Source organism: Neophocaena asiaeorientalis, unplaced genomic scaffold (genome assembly GCF_003031525.2).
Source record: "Neophocaena asiaeorientalis asiaeorientalis breed wild unplaced genomic scaffold, Neophocaena_asiaeorientalis_V1.1 scaffold324, whole genome shotgun sequence".
NCBI lineage: Eukaryota > Metazoa > Chordata > Mammalia > Artiodactyla > Phocoenidae > Neophocaena > Neophocaena asiaeorientalis.
In genome coordinates this window covers 211,577-233,269 of record NW_020172458.1, presented here as the reverse complement: position 1 = coordinate 233,269, position 21,693 = coordinate 211,577, and the positions used below count along the sequence as shown (strand labels likewise).

General features: G+C 41.2%; 1 protein-coding gene across 1 annotated transcript in view; it reads left to right on the top strand.

The window, feature by feature from the left end:
* The window catches only part of MAP3K15 (mitogen-activated protein kinase kinase kinase 15), a 150,593-nt gene that overhangs the window by 42,798 nt on the left and 86,102 nt on the right, over nt 1-21,693 (top strand). The window contains 3 exon segments of the mRNA XM_024737994.1: nt 197-220; nt 16,944-17,137; nt 20,600-20,768. Of these exon segments, the coding sequence (XP_024593762.1) occupies nt 197-220; nt 16,944-17,137; nt 20,600-20,768 (387 nt within the window).

Below are 21,693 nucleotides of genomic sequence, written 5' to 3'. Positions count from 1 at the left end.
AAATTTTCCTTAGAACATGAATTTTACATTTCTTAGAGGCCCATTCTTCTTGAAGCTTTTTACAGGGGGAGGTTTCCAATGATTAACTCTTGCTCTAAAATGGGTGCCAGTTGATGGCATGGGGACAAAGTGCTTACTAGTGCTTATGGAAATTAACTGTTTTGGAAAAAAAGCTATATTGATCCTATCTTTTCAGGATATGGTAACTCAAAAAAACACAGTAAGTATTGTATTTTCAGGTTTTTAACTTTGTGAATGTAAACATATAAAATGCTTGCCTGAAAATCCCACAGATAGCCAAGTGATGTCTAATTGCACCTGTTGGTTGTGTTTCTAAGGGGGACACCTAGAAACCCCTACCCCTCAAGCTGCCAGCTGGATCAGCCCCACTCAGCTGCCCAGGGTGCAGGGCAGAGGGCAAGGTCAGGCAGGTGTACTTTTTCTTCGTTACACACTAGGACTTTGAGCCTGCAACCACCCGGCTGTCTTCTGAGCTGGGTCGGTGTTCCTATGGACCACCAGGATTCTTTCTGCTGGAGCCAGTGCCTCCATACTTCCCACCAAAGTTTCCCTCACAACAAAGAGACATGAACTTATACCGGAGTTAAGTTTGGAGCCTAGCCCAAAGTCCCCTGCCACGAGCTGAGAAGAAGCGGATGGAGTTCCACTTCTTTCCATTTATGTTCTTGAGTCTCCTGATTTGACTTAAAAGTTCCTGCAGTGACATAGTGATAACACCGTTTTGGTTTGACTTGTATCATGAAACCCTCCCCCACCCTATAAACATCCAAATAAGATCATGTCCTTGGAAATAGTGCCACGGTTATCCTGTACCTTTGAATACCCCCACCCCCAAAAAAACCTGCCCATCCTCTGAGAAATTGTGACCTAGACTAAGGACAGTTCTTTCTTACCTTTCCTTTGGCCCTCAGCCACTGACCCTTCTAGAAGGGCAGAGCCTCTTGCCTCTTTCCAGTTGGAGTTCCCAGAGGGAGAGGGAGAAAAGGGCCCAGGAGGTAGAGGTCTCCCGAAGGCGCCCTCCGCAGGGGAGCCGGAGCGTGGCGTGACGCCCCCCCTCCACAGAAGGTCCCACCCTGCAGCCCACGGGGGTCCAGACTTCCCCAGGACCCAGGTAGGGCTCCCTGCCAGAGGTGGAAGCCTTGACGCTCCTCCCCCAAGCCCGAGGATGAAATTCTAGGAAGAAAACAAATACAGTTTATGTCATTACCACTGGAGTGTGGGTTTAATAAGCTGACCTGAAAATAAGGCATCAAGGTGGTTTTCTTGGGGAAAGAACTGGGAAGATTTGTCGCTTCATTTTGTCCCATTTACATGCTAATACTGCCCACTTATGGGCTCTTTCCTGTTCTTTCTAGATCTTGATTTCTTAAATTACCTCCTTCTTGGAGACAGGAATCCAGTCAAAGGAGATTGGGCCTGCGGCTGGGAGGCACAGGGTGTAGTCCCGGCTCTGTCTCTTAGTAACTTCAGGGAGTCATTCCATCCCCCACCCCAATCCTCAGTGCCCTCGGCAGTAAAATGAAAAGGTTGAACTCTGGCGTTTCGTTCATAGATAACTTCCAGCACTCGTTGTCCGTGTTCCATATTTGTTGTACAAGTGAAAAGACGTAACTTGGGTTTAATACAAGGAATGTCTAGGAAACAGTTATTCCTTAAAACAAGAATTACATTCAGGCAAGGTGCAAGGAAGAAAACTCTTTATTTTTACATCCTGACTGTTAGTTGTGTCGGAGTCTAGAAATCCTGTTCTCGGGGAGACTTAGTGCCATTCTGTTACCATTCTACTACATGCCCTCCCTTCTGGTATGTTCTCCCTTGTCTAAACACCCAGGAGTTCCTTCACATTCTTGGTAATTCTACCGCAGCATCATTCTCCTAGGCTTTTGTTTGTTTTGTTTGTTTTTTAGGAACAAACTTATTCTAAACGATTTGGCAATGAATCTCCCTGCTGTATTTGGCATTACTTTAGAATTCTGTGCCCAGGACTGGTTGTCATGCTTGATGGGGTATGAAAATTTAGAGCATTCAGGAGAACAAAATAAAGGACCCGAGGTGACTGGAAGGGTTGAAAATAGCACCTAAGAGGAAAAGTTGAAGGGAAGCAAACCTCAGGAGGTATTGTTCATGGTCATTTTCAAATGTTGTCCCTTTTCAGGAAGCGGGGAAGCCGTTACTTCTACTCCAGATGTCATGGAAGTAGGGCAAACTGAAAAAAGGTTGGGGTCAGCAGAATGGACATCTCACAAGTAATGGTGATTAAACATTGAAATAGAATGTCAAAGTAAATCAGCTGACATTTAAGAAGAGTTTGTTCACTTGTCGCCTCCATATGGATGGAGGTAATGCTGCTTGGAAGCAGGGGTATGGATCGTGTAACACCAGAGGTTTTGAGAGAGAATCTGATGAATTGTGGGTCTGTGATAATTGGATAGCTTTAAGAAAGAGAGATACAACATAGTTGTGGTTGGTGAATTATAAAGTCCTGTGAGTCAGGTACAGATTAAATGCCACACTGAGCATGCAGCTGGGTGCTTGAAGTGATTTATGAATATATGGAAACCAAGATGCTTTGAGATCTCTGTCTTCAGGTAGTATTTTATGTTTCTAGAATTGTGCCTGATACTGAATGGAACTCGGCTTCATTTGGTAGAGGGATAGTGTATTAGCCAGGGTTCTATAGAGTAGCAGTTCCCCAACCTTTTTGGCACCAGGGACCGGTTTCGTGGAAGACAGTTTTTCCACAGACCGGGGCAGGGGTGGTGGTTCAGGTGGTAATGTGAGTAATGGTTCAGGCAGTAATGCGAGTGATGGGGAGCGGTGGGGAGAAGTGGGGAGTGGCAGACGAAGCGTCACTCGCTTGCCTGCCGCTCACCTGCGTGGCTGCCTGGTTCCTAACAGGCCATGGACTGGTACCGGTCCGCGGCCCAGGGGTTGGGGACCCCTGCTCTAGAGAAACGGAGCCAATTGGAGATACAGAAAGAGGGAGATAGAGATATTTATTATGAGGAATTACCTCATGTAATTATGGAGGCTGAGAAGCCCAACAATCTACCATCTGCAGGCTGCAGACCCAGGAAAGCCGGTGGTGTAATTCGGTTTAAGTCCAAAGGCCTGAGAACCAGGGGAGCCGATGGTGTAGATCAGAGAAGATGAGATGAGGTGTCCCAGATCAAGCAGTTAGGCAGGAAAAAGAGGGCAAATTCCTCCTTCCTCTGCCTTGTGTCCTGGTCAGGCCTCGGTGGATTGGATGGTGCCCACCCACAGTGGGAAGGGCGGTCTACTTGACTGAGTCCACTGACCCAGATGCTAATCTCATTCAGAGGCACCCTCACAGACACACCCAGAAATAATGTTTAATCTGGGCACCCTGTGGCCGGTCAAGTTGACACACAAAAGTAGCCATCACAGATGGCTACATTTGCTGCCATTTCTAGGAGCAGTTGCTTTGCAGGGATGTGAAGTATGGGAAGCCAATCTCTAGGCTTTGGGCTGGACCAGACCTGCAGCCCTTCTCGGCCCTTCTGTACTTTGGCAACACAGTATCACCTTTTGTGCTCACCTCTTTTTCAGCTGATGCTCATAGCCTCGTGTTCCAGGGGGGTTTTTTAAACTCTTTATTTAGGTATAATTGACTTACCGTAAAATGCACCTGTGTACACACAATTCGGTGACTTTTAAGAGTTGTGCAGCCATCACTACAACCCAGTTTTAGAGCATTTCCATCACCCCAAAATATACTTGTTTCCAGACAACGCCTGTTCCCATCCCAGCCCCAAGCAACCACTAATTTGCTTTATGTGTTATAGATTTACCTTTTCGGGACTTTTCATAGAAACGGAAGGATACAATAATGTGGTCTTTTGCATCTAGTTTCTTTCACTTAGCATGATGTTTGTGAGGTTCACCCATGATGTAGCAAGTATCAGTAGTTCTTTTTTATTGCTGAAAAGTACTCTAGTGTATGGATATTACACGTTGTATTTATATATTCCCCAGTTGATGGACATTTGGATTGTCTCCACTTTTTGGTTATTATTCATAATGTTGCTATAAACATTCAAGTACAAGTCTTTGTGTTGCAAATATGTCTTCATTCCTCTTGGGTAGATACCTAGGAATGGAATTGCTGGATCATGTAGTAAATACATGTTTGACTTTGTAAGAAACTATCAAAATAATGTTCAAGGTGGCTGTACCGTTTTACATTTCCATCAGCAATGAGAGGTCTGGCTTCTTCACATCATCATCAATACTTGGTATTGTCTGTCTTTTTATTGTATCAATTTTAGTGAGTATGGAGTGGTATCCTATTGTCGTTTTGTATTTCCCTAGTGGGTAATGATGTTGAGCATCTTCTCATGTGCGTATTAGCCATTCTTAGTCTTTTTTTGGTGAAATGTCTATTCAAGTCTTTTGCTTATTTTTACTTGGATTTTTTAGTCTTACTGTGGAGCTGTAGAGTTCTTTGTGTATTCTGGAAGCAAGGCTCTTATCAGAGACTTTATCAATTACTTCTTTTATGGCTCATGCTTTTGGTGTTGTATCTAAGAACTCTTAGCCTCACCCAAGGTCATGAACAATTTACTCTTATGTTTCCTTTTAAAGTTTTATAGTTTTGGCTCTTACATTTATTTCTCTGACCCATTTTGAGGTAATTTTTGTGTCTGGTGTGAGGTAGGGGTCCAGCTTCTTTCTTTTGCATGTGGCTATCCAGATGTCCCAGCACCATTTCTTAAAAAGACTATTCCTGGGCTTCCCTGGTGGTGCAGTGGTTGAGAGTCTGCCTGCCGATGCAGGGGACACGGGTTCGTGCCCCAGTCCGGGAAGATCCAACATGCCACGGAGCGGCTGGGCCCGTGAGCCATGGCCGCTGAACCTGCGCGTCCAGAGCCTGTGCTCCGCAACGGGAGAGGCCACAGCAGTGAGAGGCCGGCATACCACCCGGAGGGAGGGGGCGGCCAACAAAAAAAAAAAAAAAAAAAAAAAAAAAAGGACTATTCCTTCCCCATTGAATTTTCTTGGCACCTTTGTCAGAACCAACTGATCATAAATGTAAGGGTTTGTTTCTGGACTTGAAATTCTATTCCATTGACTTGTATGTTTACCTTTATGCCAGTACCACGCTGTTTTGACTACTGTACCTTTATAGTACATTTTGAAATTAGGCAATCTGATTCCCCCAACTTTGTTCTTCTTTTTCAACACAGTTTTGGCCATCTGGGGCCACTTGCAGTTCCATATGAATTTGAGAATCAACTTATCCATTTCTACAAAACAGGCCATTGGAATTTTGATAGGGATTGCGTTGTATCTGTTTATCACTTTAAGACTTAACAATATTAAGTCTTCCAATCCAAAAACACAGGGTGTCTTTCCATTTATTTAGGTCCCCTTTAATTTCTTTCAGCAATGTTTTATAGCTTTCTGTGTACAAGTCTTTTACCTTCTCAGTTAAATTTATTCCTGGATATTTTATTCTTTTGGATATTTTTGTAAATGAAACTGTTTTCTTAATTTCCTTTTCAAGATTTGTTTTTAAAAAATACCTTTCGGGACTTCCCTCGTGGTGCAGTGGTTAAGATTCCATGCTCCCAATTCAGGGGGCCCAGGTTCGATCCCTGGTCAGGGAACTAGATCCCACATGCATGCTGCAACTAAGAGTTCACATACCACAACTAAAGAGTCCATGTGTTGCAACTAAGGAGCCCACCTGCCGCAGCTAAGACCCAGCACAACCAAAATAAATAAATTAATAAGTAAATATTTTTTAAAAAACTTTAAAAAGAAATACCTTTCACAGAAATCTTTAACACATCGTATTTTGCTTCGTAATTCAGTATTTGAGTTAAAATGTAATTCAGTTTTTGATCAGAGATCCATAAAAATGACTTCATATATTATTTGCATCCATTTTCATTCTTAGGCTATCTTCTACTGCTTTAGAGATAACAAAGATAGACCCTTTCAGCATTTTATCACTTCAGAAGACATATTTATATGATGAATAATCAAAAACAAAGAGTGAAAATATAGCCTTTATGAAAACAAGAGTGAAAATGTAGCCAACCCCAAGAGACTACTTTATCTATTAAACCTTGGAACTTCCTGGTAGTTTGTTATTATTGTACATAGTCCACAGGTATTCTTTGTTTTAATTTTCCTTTGTAAATATAACCGTACTTTCAAAGTTACGTTATATTTTGCAGGTTGATTCCCTACAGGAAGTAGACTCTGAGACTGAGTTTAGTGAACAGATTTATTGAGGAGTGCCCTTGGGATCACCTGTGAGGGAGAGGAGGGCAGGAAGCAGGACTGGGAAGAGAGAGAAATCCAACTGGGATGCAGGCTCAGTGGCAGCCTTGGCCGATCCCCCCTGGGGAGCTCTGAGCTGGAATGACCTTTTGGAGTAGTTCTGAGTTGGGATGGGATGGCCAGGCCTTTATTCTCATGTATCCATCCCTCACTGGAAGGAGAGTGACGTTGAGTGAAGTGCTCTCTGCAGCTGAGGCAGTTCCAGAAGGGGCTGACAGCAGGGGTGAGAGCTACAATGCTCCTGGTAGCTGGGGCAGCACGTCCTTCCTTGAAGGGGGGATGTGGGTGTACGCCTGAGTGTCCACCAGCTTATAATCATTTTACTTGAGAAATATGTAAATCGTATATACCCCAAGACTAAGCGTGTACCTCGAAAGCTGAGATGCACAGAAATAATTTTTTCCTTTGAATTGGTGGGAAATTATTTGGAAGCTGTGCGTAGCCTCACCAGAGAGGAAGCATGGGGACATAAACCTTCCTTGTTCCCCAGGAAAATTACTAGCAGAAGATGAGGTTTTCCACCCAATACTTGTAGAAGAAATTGTTCAAAGTAAACTAGACCTTACTTTCATTTGTCATGTCCTAAAGCTAGAGATCAGAGATGGTTTTTTAAAAGCAGAGTTAAATTTCCAAGCTAGGATCATGTTACTAAAAAACACCTTATTAAAAAACTAATCTGGTTCTTGACCTCTGGACTAGGTAAGTAGTTTTTTCCTCTGGAAAGCCAGTGAGATTTGAAAGAAGCTCACTGTTCCCATCAAAATAGTTACCTCTATGATCCCAGTGAAGTGAAAATTCTTTGAGAAACAGACATTGGCAGTATTGGGGGGTATTGTCTACAATACTGGAAGTCTTTTACCTGGCTTACAAGCACACTGAGGCCTCAAGTTTAGAATAACAGAATGTCTCCTGGTCCTTCCCTCTTGCCTTCCTCAGTTCTTCAGTTTTTTTTGGCTTGGGATCCAGAATTACCAAGGATGATGTCGATTGCTTAGGGACACTTTGGTAAAAAGGCAGTTAAGTTTCTTTTCTACTTTCCATATCCTTTGGGTTTTCTGAACTCAGAATCAGAATTTCTGCCACTTTTAATATGAAGACTCAATTTGAAACAAGAAGGCTAGCTCTCATAGTAGATGGAGAATTTTATTTTACGCACTGAATGTGATTTATGTAAAAATTTCTGCCCTTTGAATATTTATTTCATTTGTATAGCTATTTTTTATTTCTACCTCATCTGAAGTTCTCTGTTCAAGTCTTTGTCTTTTTTTCCCCTTCATGCCTGTGGTCTGTGTTCTCTTTTAAATTGGAGTACTCTGAATAAATAAGTTGGAGTACTCTGGAGGTGTGAACCATAAAACTTTCTCTGTACCTCTTGAATATCACAGGAGTAATGTCACATTTCACAGGGCCAATGTCAGAACTGAGATAGAAATATTTAATTCTGCCTACTAACTGAATAAGTCTTTAGTGTCCCATGATACCCATTTATTTTCTTTAAGACGTAATTCACATACCATAAACTTCACCATTCACTCATCTGTTGGTGTTGGGCATTTTGTTTTGTATGTCATGTCCGTGTCTATTTAAGGATATTTCAGAATTAAGCTGGATTGACAGTGACAAGAAGTGTAGGAAAGGAGGGGGAGGACATGAGATTTGCCTGGCTCTGTGGTCAACTGTGGGCCAGTTGGTTAACCTTGCTGGGAGTTGGTTTCCTCCCTTATAAAATGAGCTGTTTAGGGCTTCCCTGGTGGTGCAGTGGTTGAGAGTCCGCCTGCCGATGCAGGGGACACGAGTTCATGCCCTGGTCCAGGAAGATCCCACATGCCGCGGAGCAGCTGGGCTGGAAAAAAAAAAAAAAAAAAAAAAATGAGCTGTTTATTAATAAGGTGGTTACTGTGACTTGTGCCAGCTCTGAAATAATTCTCTGACTTTATGATAGCTATTCTGTTATTTGAACAAAGCAGGTGGACTCTTGGAATAGCTCAGCTGGTGCTACATGGCATGTTCCCAGCAGGGGCGTCTTCATTCACCTTTCAGTGGCGCAGTAGTCTGATTATCCAACTGAAATTGTTACTCAGCTTCTGTATATGCATTTGTTCCTCTTATGACCAGGCCAGTATAGAAAGATAGCAATGTAGAATGCTATTTGCATTGATCTTAAAAAAATGCATTTCCCTGATATGCAAGCATGCTGATTTTTAAAAATTCTCCTTTAACTGACTAGACAAAGAATTGTACCTTGTAATCATTTTGTTTTAGAGTGATACCTGACCTAGATTTTCTTCCTTACTAAATTGACTTTGTCAGACATGGTTATGTTAAATAATTTTTTAATTGTCTTAGGTTTGCGCATTTGCTCCCTAAGTTTTCTTGGGAACAATTTTCTATGCTGTTTAAATTCTAGTTTTCACTAAGGATTTGCAGTCCATTTGTATTACAAGATTTAAGGTCCAAAGCTTGAATCTGCCAGCAATCAAGGTATGCATTCTTCCATACGTGCTCAGAAATCAGCTTACCTCATGGGTAGTATTAAACCACCTTCCATCTGCCTTAGATTTTTCCCCCTTCTTTTGAGTAAGCCATTTGTTGACTGATTAAATGTTTGTATCATTACTTTTAAAATGTTCCCTGGAAGGTCAAGCTGAAAGTCTCATCATGAGTTGGTTGGGATAAATTCTTACACATTTTATTTGCTCCAAAGAATTAATTTTTAAAACTTGTGCTGTTTTTGACCAACTATGTGAGCTGCTGCTAGCCATAAACAAAACTAAGTGCTGGTGTAATGAGGCCCCTTCACTTGTGTTTCTGTGCTGGCCTTCCTGGGCCACTGGCCTTCTGCACAGGGTGCCTGCAGAGGAGCCTGCTGTGGGGTGCGTCCCACGTGTTCTTGGTTAGTGGCCATGGTTGAACCTGATGGGCAATTAGGTTGGGACCCCAACATGCTCTGCTCTCCTGGGCTGTCCTGGAGAATCCAGACAGTTGTTTATGGATGGGACTCACACTATTATCATGGAAATGTTCATATATGAAGCCCACTGAAGAATCTCTGATGTTTTAGGGCTACAGGTAGGCTGTTCTATGTGAAACATCTGCTTGGAGTCCAGAGCAGGGTTTCTTAAATTTTGGGGGCCTGGGACTCCTTTGTCAATCTGGAGGAGCCTATGGACCCCTTCTCAGAATGTATCTTAAAGTGCTTAAATAAATACAAAGGATTACAAAGGAGACCAACTATATTTCAGTATGACTATATTTATACTGAAATATGGTTATCAAAAATATTTTTAAAGTTGTATATTGTAATCTATGTCCTCCTTTACTGATGTCTCAAATAATAAAATGAAGCAGCAAGTCTAAAAACTGTCATAATTTTGGAGTAGTGATAAGTATAAAAGTTATTTTGAGATCTCTGTAGGAACTGTAATATGACAAGAAAAATTCTGTGATTTCTATTAGTAACAAAGTCCCATGTCCTGCTAAAACAAGAATGGGTTACCTACATTCCTGATCGAAGACTGTGTTGCATTTTAATTAAAGGCAAGTGATGACAGGGGTGGAATTTTTTTTTCTCATTCAAGTTCACAGACCCCCAAGAATTAATGGGCTCCGGGTTCAGAATTCCCGGTCTGGTCTGGTCTAGAACTATCTAGCATAGCTAGTACTTTTATTGGATGTCCACTATGTGCCATGACCGTCTTTAAGCCTTTATGACTTAAAGAAATTGACAGTATTATTGTCTTCATTTTAAACATGAGAAAACTGAAGTTTAGGTGGAGAAGTACATTTTCCAAGGTCGTCATCTAGTATGGAGCAGAGTTGGCATTCAATCTTTGGCTGTACACATTGTCCACTATCTTGCTCCGCTTGAGCTGATATGATACTGACTTCCTATTTCAATAATCATAAGTTACTTCTTTTTTACCTAACTTAGCAAATGTGAAAAAAAACCCCCACTACCTAGCTCTCCTGAGACAGTGGTGAAATTGAAGTGCCTTCATATACTACCAGTGGGAGTATAAATTGCTCCATCCTTTTTGGCAGCAACTTGGCCACACATAACAGGAACCTTAAACTTGCTCTAGTAATCTCACTCCTGGGAAGCTCTTCTTAGGAAAAGACCACAGTGTAAATATGCACCTATGCCATATGCAAAGGTGTTCATCTCAGTGTATAGTAAGAAAAATTTCAAAACAAAGTTAAATGATAGAATGGTGAAGTACATTATATATATTCACCAGTTGGTATATTAGGCAGGCATTAAAAATTATGGCATTTTTATAACCACACTTTTGTAATGAGAGCTTTTTTAAAGATACCTATTATTTAACCTAGTGATGCTACGGGATGAACTGTTCATTGTGGTGATATTTGTAGATGGTAGTAGTTTGGGAAATCTCAGTTGCTAAGTTTAGAACTAAAAACTTCAGAGGGCAGGTTCCTCTACTCCCTACCCTCATAGTGTCAGAGACCAGTGGCTTTTACTCTGCTCTCTGACTTCACTTACTGTATCAGAATCATCCTTTCGGAAATACTTAAAGAGTGTTTGGATTAAGGGTTTACATAGTTATGTGCCTAGCATACTGGTTCTAACGCCCCTTTATGTAGGAAACTAAGCTGCCTTTGTTAAATTTGTTTTAATGAGCTGGATTCTTGAGATTTTCCATTTATAAATGTAACAATTACAAACATCCAACCCTGGTTTGCTATTGAACATGTGTTATGCTAATCAATGTTTTTCTTTTTAATTTTGCGTCTCCCCCACCAACAAAAGTCTGAATGTGTTCCATCATTTGAAGATGTTTGGGCCTATTCTTTGTAAGAACAGAAGTACTGCACTCAAGAGCCTGTGCTTTCATTTGGAAGTTTATGAATTGCTTTTTAAAATGTAATCGTGAGCCCCAATTTCCTTCTGTAAAATTTCTTAAACTTCTATATACACTTTATGAAAGATTTTCTCAAAGCAAGTGTTTTTACTTTCCCAAGGCTCCAGATACCTGCTGTCTCCTCAGTCCTGTTTGTTAAACTTGTTCAGTTGTTTTCAGAGTTCATGCGTTCCCTTTCTTTCTCCTTATTTTCTCAAACTGAGACTAAATGTTTGCTCAGAGGATCAGATCCGCTCCAGCTGTGGGCAGGCTTTCACCAACCTCCACCGCTGCTGCTCTGCCCACTTGAGCCATAACCTGTGACAGCACAGAGCATATATTTGTCAAAATCTTATTTTTTCACACCTCATTATTGAGGATTAGAGCAGGACTGGGGCAAAGTTAACTTTTGTGCTATTTGGGTAGAATAGGTTTGCTAAAGGAAGACTGTCAAGATTTCAGCAGAAATATTTGTTTTGGAAATAGTTTTAAAACCTGTAACAATTCTATCCAAATAGGTTGGATTCCTGCACCTTCAACTTACCTACCTCTTATGGATACTCAGGTTTATTTAGTTGTAATCTTTGTATGTATTTTTGTTAGAATTATTACTCTGTGTAATATTATCTTTTAACAAAGCTGAGAGAAGAAAGGAAAATAAGTACTTATAGAGTTATACTAACCTGTTTGTTTACCATTTCTGATTCTTTTCATTCGTTTCTGTGGATTCAAGTTACCAAATGGTGCTGTTTCCTTATTCCAATACAGCTTTGTTTCCACCTGCATCTTTTGTACTTCTAGTGTCAAATATATTACATATCTATATGTTACAGGCCCCAACATATGATTATATATATCATCTTATGCAATTGTCTTTCAAACCAGTTAAGAAAGAAGAAATTAGCAACTGTATTGTCTCTTACAATTACCTGTATAACTAACTATACTGCATACTTTGTTTTTATCATGTGAATTAAAATTACTGTCTGGTGTCACTTGCTTTCAGCCTGAATAGCTTCCTTTAATATTTTTTGTAAGACAGGTCTGCTAGGAACAAATTATCTCAGTTTTTGTTTACCTGAAAATGTCTTTATTTCCCCTCAGATTTTCTTTCACATCCTTTATTAGGGTGTTGAAATTTTCTCTAGAGACTTTGTATACTTTGAGTGACATTAGATTCACCTTTATTTTTAGATTGATTTTTATTTTTAAGGGTGCACCACATGGCATGCAGGATCTTATTTCCCCAACCAGGGATCAAACCCGTGCCCCTTGCAGTGGGAGTGCGGAGTCTTAACCACTGGACCGCCAGGGCAGTCCCTCGTCTTCATTTTTAAAAGATAGTTTTGCTAGATATAAGATTTTTGGTTCACTTTTTTTTCTCTCATCACTTTGAATATGTCGTCCTACTGCCTTCTAGTGTTCACTGTTTCTAATGAAAAGTCAGATGTTTTTTATTGGGTTGCCCTTGTACACGGTAAGACACTTGTTTCTCTTGCTGTTTTCAAGACTTTGTCTTTCATAATTTTGACTACAGTGTATCTGGGTGTGGATCTCTTTGAGTTTATCCTACTTGGAATTTATTTAACTTCTTGGATATGTAGATTCATTTAATCAAATTTGTGAAGTTTGCAGCAATGATTTCTTTCAGTATTTTTCTGCTTCTTTCCTCTCCTTTCAGGACTCCCATCGTGAGTTGTGTTTGTTGGTGCACTTGACGGTGTCCCACATTTCTTTGAGGCTCTGTTCACTTTTCTTCATTCTTTTTTCTCTCTGTTCTTCAGTTTGCATAATCCCTATTGATCTGTCTACAAGTTTACTGATTCTTTCTTCCACTTAAATTTCCTGTTGGGGGCCCCTTCAGTGGATTTTTAATTTTGGTTATTATGCTTTTTAAGTCCAGAATTTCCATTTGCTTCTTCTTTGGTAATTCCTGATTCTTCATTGATATTCTATATTTGATGATGCATTGTAGTTATACCTTTAATTTGTTAAGTATGGTTTCCCTTAGTTCTTTGAACATATCTATAGTAGCAGTTTTCAAGTCTTTGTCTCCAAAGTCCAAAAGGACCCAGGGGGTCCTTTCAAAGGCAGTTACTTGGTGCCTGCTGTTTCTCCTGTATACAGATCACACTGTCCTGTTTCTTTGCATGTTTTGTATTTTTTGTTGCTGAAAACTAGACATTTTAGATAATGTAGCAACTCTGGATACTGACTTTTCTCCCTCCTGCCTGGAACTTGTTCCTGTTTGCTGGTTTATTTGTTTAGTGACTTTGCTGGACTAGTTCAGTGAAGCCTATTTCCTCCAGTGTGAAGCCTCTGATGTCACTCCTCAGAAGGTGCAGCCTTGAACATGCACACAGCTACCCTCACCCTCCTATCCCCACCTGGGGATGACAGTGGTTATAGCTGGGCTCTCTTTGACTATATCTTTCCCCAGTTTCCCTGTTAAGTTTCTGACTGATTTTCCTCTACTGATATTACATCCAGTTGTTAGTCTCCCCTAATTGTTAGCTGATTGCTTTATTGTTTTTGCCAATCACCGGAGACGTAAATGTTCCACAGTCTAATATCATTAACATTGGGCTTCTTTGCAGGGGTAGTTTTTAAAGCTGGTCTTTAAGGTTCACTCTGACCACAGGAAGCCTTTCATAACTCTCTCTTCCCCTGTTTCTCTTTGTTAAACTGCTAGCTTGTCTACCTTTCACCCATTGCTATCATGGAGCTACCAGCTTCCTCTTAATTTCTTGCCATAAAAATCTCCATTGTCTTTGACAGTGCCTGTAGGTTTGAACTTCTCCATGCTATGTTTCACATAAAGTCAGTCCCCTTAGGGAGAGCTGCAAAGCTCTCTGTTCTTACAGCATGCCTCTACCCTAGGCAGAGCCTCTGCACCACTGCTCCAGAGCTGGGGAGCGGGGAGCAGCAGCCTGCCCCTCTCAGAGTGATACCCTGCTCTGAGCGGGGTGCTGGGCAAGGGTAGCAGTCCCTGATCTTCTCAGCTTGCCTCTCTTGGCATGGAACCTCTACCCTATGTAAGCTGGGACATAGATGATCAGGGTCCAGTATTCTTGGCCTATTTCACCTAAGACAGAGCTTCTGCCATACAAGTGGGAACGCGGTGGAGAAATGGAGCCCTGGTCCTCTTGACCATGCTTGCCTGGAATAGAGCTTCTACAGGACAGGGCTGTGGCGAATGAGGATGCTGGTGGCCTAGCCTTCCCAGGGAGAAACTGCCACCCGAGACTTGAAGCTGAGGGTGGGAGGGGGTCCCATCTTCTTGGCTAGACCCATCCAGAGTAGAATTGTCACTCTGGGCTCGAGGGCAGGGGAAGAGCAGGTTATAGCTCAAATACTAGAGTCTCAGTCTTCTTATCAAGATTTACTCGATTTTCTCGAGTAAATGTTTCTCCATTTGCTGTATGTTCTTAAGGCAACTTATAGAGACTATAAATGGTTTTTTAAAAATATGTGTTAACAGTTATGTTTGTTTTTCTGGGGAGGGGATCTGAGGAGCTCAACATACCTCCAGCCAGGCTGGCACGAACCCGTGTCCCCTGCATCGGCAGGCGGTCTCCCAACCACTGCGCCACCAGGGAAGCCCCCTAGCTCTAACTTTGAAAATAGCAAACTCTATTTCTTCAAGGATTTTTTTTTTTTTTTACCTCCTGGACTTCACTGATTCGCACAGCTCTTTTCTCCCTCTTAGTCTGAACTAGGAAATCTTTTACCGTAACTCGACCAATTTCAGGTAGAAGAACAAGCAGCTTAACTTCTGAGTGTATAAATGGCATTTAATTTAATTAACTTTAGCAACATGGCTTTCTTGTTATAGATGATGGAGAAATTTGTCTCTAACCTACCAAAACCTTACTTTGCTGGGCAATTTGAACCTGTCTTTGAGAATTTGAAGATATTACTAGAGGGGGAAGGGTCTTTGTTCCTCCCATTCCCCAGTTATCACCAACACACCAAAAATTTTGCTACTTCTCTTTGTAACAGACTGACATTTGTAGTTTGAGGTGTTTAACCCCAATATCTGGTGTCCACGGGGACAGTATCCAGCTGCTGTTTTGCAGCAGGGTAAGTACTCTCATCAAACCTATTATCAGGAATCATGAAACATCAGGAAGCTTAGTGTTAGACAAGGGTTGGCCCACCATCTGTTTTGGGATGACCTGTGAGCTCACATTGGGTTTTACAGTTTTAAGTGCTTGGAAAAAAATCAGAAGATGAATACTTCAGGACATGTGAAAATATGAAATTCAAATTTGTGCCCATAAATAAAAGTTTTATTGGGACATAGCCATGTTCATGTGTTTACATGTTGTCTGCAGCTGCTTTCATGCTGTAACAGCAGAGTTGAGTAGTTGCAGTAGAAATTATATGGCCCACAAAACCAGAAATATTTACCATCTGGCCTTTAACAGAAAAGGTTTGCTGACAGTCTCAAATATGGTTGAGTGGGGCATCACTAGTCATTTTTGCTTAACGAATTATTTTAGGGCCTAAAGACATGTCGTGACAGGGCTACAGATGCTCTAGAAGGTACAAAAGAGGGAGAGAATTGCAGGACAATTATTTGTATTTTGAATTTAGATAGAAATAAGAATGCCACCTGTCCTTGTGTAAGCAAATCTTATTCAAAAGGAAAACTTTAAAATGTCTGTCACGTATTTGTTCCAAGCCAGTTCCCCAATGTGGAAAGTTTTCCCAAGACTTCTGTTTGATCTGAGATTGTAGCATTCTGACAGTTGTCTCTGTGATGAATGAATTTCTTTTTAATTCAGATGAAACTGTGTTGCTTCTTTGACTTCTCATGCTTGGTGAAAGTGTACTTCCCAAGGTTATGTCTGCATTATGCCAAAATTCCTAGATAACTACCTTAGTTGAAGAAATTAAAGGGAAGAAGTCACATGAATTATTTCTGGGACCGTGTAAGTTCTTTAAAAACTTAGTGAAGATAAAGGAATTAGAGAGTCTGAAATTTTAACCTAGTTGCTTTTTATGACAGTATAGACAAAAGATTGACTATGATAGAAGAATGTCATATAAAAACATATTTTAGTCCTCCAAATCTGCTAAAAACTGAGCATGGGCTTAATGCTATTTAAAGGTGGTGTTTATGCTTTAGAAAGGATTACAATTTGACTATGAAGCATATTACATTCCATAGAAAAAACATACTGTTTTACTTGAGTATTGTTTGACAATATAAAAATTTTTAAACAGATCCTTTTTTTTCAAAACATCTCTGAGACTAATCGTATTTAGTAATATCTGCTTCCAGCAAAGCAGTGTTTACTCAATGAAGTTTATAAATAGTTCACCTGTGGTTAAATTATCAAATAACAAGGCTTTTCCACCTGTGCTGAAAGAAAGAAAATAAGTCTTCACATTGTAATCCTTGGTTATCATTGGGCTGAAGTTCCCTCTGATTTGGGGGGAGATGAAATGATGTAATTTCTGAGACTTAAAACCCTAAAATCTTTGCTGATGAAGTTCAGAAACATATACAGATCAGTTCAGCATTTGAAACCAAATTTTTGTCGTATGTCCACGTGTTAGAGCTTGTGAAATTGAGTGGTTTCCTGTTTTGCGTATGACAGATTCATAGTCATATTGTGCAAGTCGTTCATCGTCAGACGTTTTCTCCTTTCCTGTCCCACCAAGGTTCCACCTGCCCGAGTCCACAGCTGTGCTTCTGCATCAATTATTTCATGAAACATTTTTGTTTCTTTTTCCCAGGCATCTAGTGGAAATTATTATTTCATCCCGTACGTGATGACACCACGCGCTGATTATTTTCGCTGCGAGAGTGACGCCCAGAGACGTGCCTCGGAGTACATGCAGCCCAACTGAGACACCATCCTGGGTCCGCTGTGTGTGCCCCTGGTGGACAGGTTTACTAGCCTCCTCAAGGACATCCATGTGACCTCATGGTAATTCCCATCAACCGTCAAAACGCTGGGAGCTTTGCCAAAATTTTCCTTTCACGTCCATGGAGGTGACGTAACTTCAAGAGACCTTAGTGCCCAGAGAGTGGGGAACCCCGACCAATTATTTTGAAGTCATCCCTGAATCCAGTGTTCCTTACTATCTCACTAAGTTGGGCCATTGAGGTGTAACCGAAAGAGAATAAAACTGGAGGTGAGGTCAGGGTTGAGCTTGTGTTTGGCTCCAACTCCCGGTGTGACCTTGACAAATAACTTTTCTGTAGCTGTTTTCTCATCTAGAAAATAAGGAACTTAAGTCACTGATTTTCTTTCATGCTCTTTCAACTCTGAGATTCTGTGTTTCAAGGTCATTTCTGAACGTGATTTCCTCCCTACTACCAATCAGCTGTTAAGGTTGTTAAAATGCGTCAGCAAAGTCATTCTGACCATAAGTCCTTGTGCTGTAAAAGTGGGGATGTACTGAGTCAAGCTGAAGCCATCCTGACCTCAGCGTGTCCTGTGACGTGTTCTTGGTAGATTTATGTCGGAGAAAGCGTGCAGTAGTGATTCAAGAGTTGACAGGTTTGGGTTTGAATCCTAGCCCAGGCGATTCTTCACAGTGTAGCCTTGGAACAGTTAGCTCACCTCTTCGAGCGTCAGTGCTCAAGAAACCAGTCTTTAAAACATCCCTGTTCTAAAACTTGAAGGCAGAAAAATTGTTCTACTTAACCAAAGGATCCAGTTTTTGGGTTTTTTTTCTTGCCTGTGGCCAATTTAAAAGATTTATTCCTGAAAGTTACATCTCAAGAAGGATTTGTCCTTCCAAAACAAATGAAAATCTGAAGCACTGGCAGGACTGACTTGAAATGTAAGGGACCACACGTCCCTGTGGCTTGCATTGTGGCTCCCCAAACTGTGGAGCGTTACTACTGTAGGGTTGGTGTGAGGTGCACACTTGTTAGCAGTCTGTTCTCTTTTTCTATCCCGTCACCTCTCCTCTGGACACAGAGTTTCTGCTACAGATTGTAATGGGAAAAGAAGACTGGAAACGCAGACATATGTGACCACATGCCAACACAGAAAGCAAATGGGAGACCTTTTGCAGCACATCCCTGGAAAGCCTCTTTCAGTCCCCCCTTGCTAACTATTGTCTTATTGCACAGTGAACATTTTAGTGAAGCTCAGGGGGAGAACTCTCTCAGTATCATCTTTTCAGGTCTGACAAGGAAGTAGGCTAGCTTGAGTCTCCTAGATGAGCAAGGTCTTTGCAAGAAGTCTATTCAAGTTTGTTTCTCATTCACTTCATGTATGTTTCAGGAGGAAAACAACTCTTTTGGTTTAATTTCAGACAACTTGAAATACCTTTTAGTTGATTCCACTCCTTGCACTACCGGATACCTGGCAAGGGTTAGTGAGAGGGTAAATGGTGCTTATGGTTTAAAACATCTGTAACAGGGATGGCAGATAAATTTTCAGCTCAAATGCCAACTTTGATAGATTGATGAAGGCTACCCAGAGCCCTGTGAGGAAAAGGGGTTTGAAGCTATTTCTTTTTTTTTTTTAATCTTTTAAAAAATTTATTTATTTATTTATTTTTGGCTGCATTGGGTCTTTGTTGCTGTGCGCGGGCTTTCTCTTGTCGCGGCGAGCGGGGGCTACTTTTCATTGCAGTGTGCGGGCTTCTCATTGCAGTGGCTTCTCTTGTTGTGGAGCCTGGGCTCTAGGCACGCAGGCTTCAGTAGTTGTGGTGTGAGGGCTCAGTAGTTGTGGTGGGCAGGCTTAGTTGATCCGCGGCGTGTGGGATCTTCCAAGACCAGGGCTCGAACCCGTGTCCCCTGCATTGGCAGGCGGATTATTAACCACTGCACCACCAGGGAAGTCCCTGAAGCCATTTCTAAGTCCACATTGATTAGCAACATCTTCCCTGGTTACCAGAGGCAGAAATGGCTGCATGTTTATTACATATATGATGTCTCCAAGCCATACTTAATTCAGTGTTTTGTTCACTTACTTACAAGTTAACATTCTTATTAGGTTTCTTAGTTTATTAAAACTGTTTTTCAGAATTACCCTTGAAAACAAGTCTAAACTAAAGTATACATTTTTACTTGTCAGGCTGAACTAATAATACTTCAATAGCTTTGATGCCTTTATAGTCCAGCAAATGGACAATGGCTGTCACCCAATTTACTGACTCCTTTGATTAATCATAGAATTTTAAACATTAGTAGAATTTGCTCATCATTGGGGTAACAAGCAGTAGACAAATAAGGAAATAAAAATTAAAGCAATGCACTGATAATTTTATCAGAGCACTTTCTGTGGGACATCACTTAATTCCTGAAATGTTCATTGAGATCTTATTATAAGCATTGGACCAGGCTGTGTACAGTAAACACTTTTTTTGACATAGTTTTATAACTATTAAAAGTGACATTTGTTAGGTGTTGTTTTTCATTCTCTGAAGAGTATTACTTACTGAACCTATTCTTTTTAAGAAACAGCCTAATTTTACTGTCTCCAGTTAAAACATTTCAGCTGCCTAATGGGTTGACAGTATTACAGCTTGGCAATGCCCAGTCTCCATAAAAAAAAATTACTTGGAGTGTAGACAACATATTTAAGTCAATCTATGGTCATTGTAAGGTGGCCTCTGTATACCAAATTCGGTCATTTTTAAAGATTTTAAACCAAATACCAGATACTAGCATTGGCTCTTTGAGGGGCTATGGTGAGACATTCCAGTGTGGATTTCAACTGCTCGAAATGTTGTCATACATCCCTATTATTATCTAGACACCCACATGAAGGAAGTTTTACGTCTTATATTTGCTTACAGAAAAGACTCTGGCTGTCAAAAATGACAAGGGGAGTAGGGGGTAAAAGGCCGAGGTTGCTCGTAAGCGTCCAGGCACGGCTTCTTGGATTGCTCGTGGACACATCCAGGTTCTGGCTCTCGACCAGCTGCAAAAAGCTTTGTGATTACTAGCTGGGGACACCTGATAGATAACATTTTAAAGAAGTTCTCATTTTACTCTGTTTCGTGGCTTTGGAGTTTTGTTCAGCTTTGTGAAAATCTCTTAATCGTGGGGGAAGTTACTATTCAAGTAAGGTACTTTCTTGTCGTCTTTGTGTTTGAAAATACCAGAGAGAGGGGGATGGGCTGGGGTGGGTAGCAAGTCCTGTGGGTCATCCAGATACATATGGGGTCAAGTTTGAAAATATTTTCAAGGTCATAATGAACTGATATTTCTTTGTTACTGTTTAGTGGTGAGTTTTTGCAGAATGTCACTCACAAGTAGGACGTGTCTCTTGTTTGGGGATGCAGGGAGTCTGAGGTCTGGGCGAGACCCCCATGTGTTAGCCTAAGTCCTGTCAACGAGAGCTAAGTTTGTTTGAGCTGCTAAGGACAACACAGTCCTGGATGCACATGGATGCGACTGGAGGCTTTCTTGTTTTCCTCTCCAGTGCTTATTACAAAGAAACCTTGTTAAATGACATCCGGAGAGCCAGAGAGAAATACCAGGGTGACGCAGTGGCGAAGGAGCTGGCTCGCATCAAGCTCCGCACGGACAATACCGAGGTTCTGACCTCAGACATCGTCATTAATTTACTGCTGTCCTATCGTGATATCCAGGTATGAAATATGCTTGTCTGAGGCTATCACACTTCTTCCTTGACACGAGGAATTTCTCATATGAAGTACTCTTACACTAGGCGTATGGTTAGGTAACTGTTTTACAGACAAAACAGGGATGTGGCTAGGTCATAAGTCACCTCACATATCTGTTGTGGTGGAAATATTGAAGAAGGTTTTGTCATATCAGAAGGCCATTCCAGCAAAATCTCAGAAACAGTACTGCTTAATAAAAGGAATTAGAACTAAACAGTTTATATGCACTTTGTGTTAGGCGTTGTTCCAAGCCCTTTGCAAGTCCTAATTCACTTAATTCTCTTCATAAGCCTATGGGGTGTACACTTGGATTATCTCCATTTTACAAATGAGGAACATGAGGCACAGAGAAGTTAAGTAACTTGCCTAAGGTCACACGGCGGTTGGCAAAGTCAAGATTCAAACTGAGGCAACCGGCTCTGTCCTCTTTGCTCTTAACTCCTCTGCTACTTCCTTTAGGCCTTTGTCACTTCCTTCTTTGTTTACCACTACCTATTAGTGGAAGGGACAGCAGGACTAGCGGAGGCAAGTCCAGGACCCAGGGAATGCCGGGGTTTATTCTAAGACAGGTGACAGAGGCTTCTGGAGAGTTCTTGAGACAGGGTTTGTAGAATATGGTACCATGGAGGAAATCAGTCGTTTCCTCCCTCCAAGTTTAATGCTGTGGAGCCATTTCTAAGGATGTCTTGCCTTCCTTTCCTTTGGAGGAACACAGGGCGATGTACATAATCTGCAGAATTCTGCAAAGCCGTATTGGAGGTTGTTGGCCACGGGTCTTTAAATCTGAACGAGAGAGGCTTCCATTTACAACCTGAACCAAGAACAGAGTCAACCACTTAAGGAACTTGTGCCCCTGGTGATAAACAGATGCATCTAATTGATTTTTTTT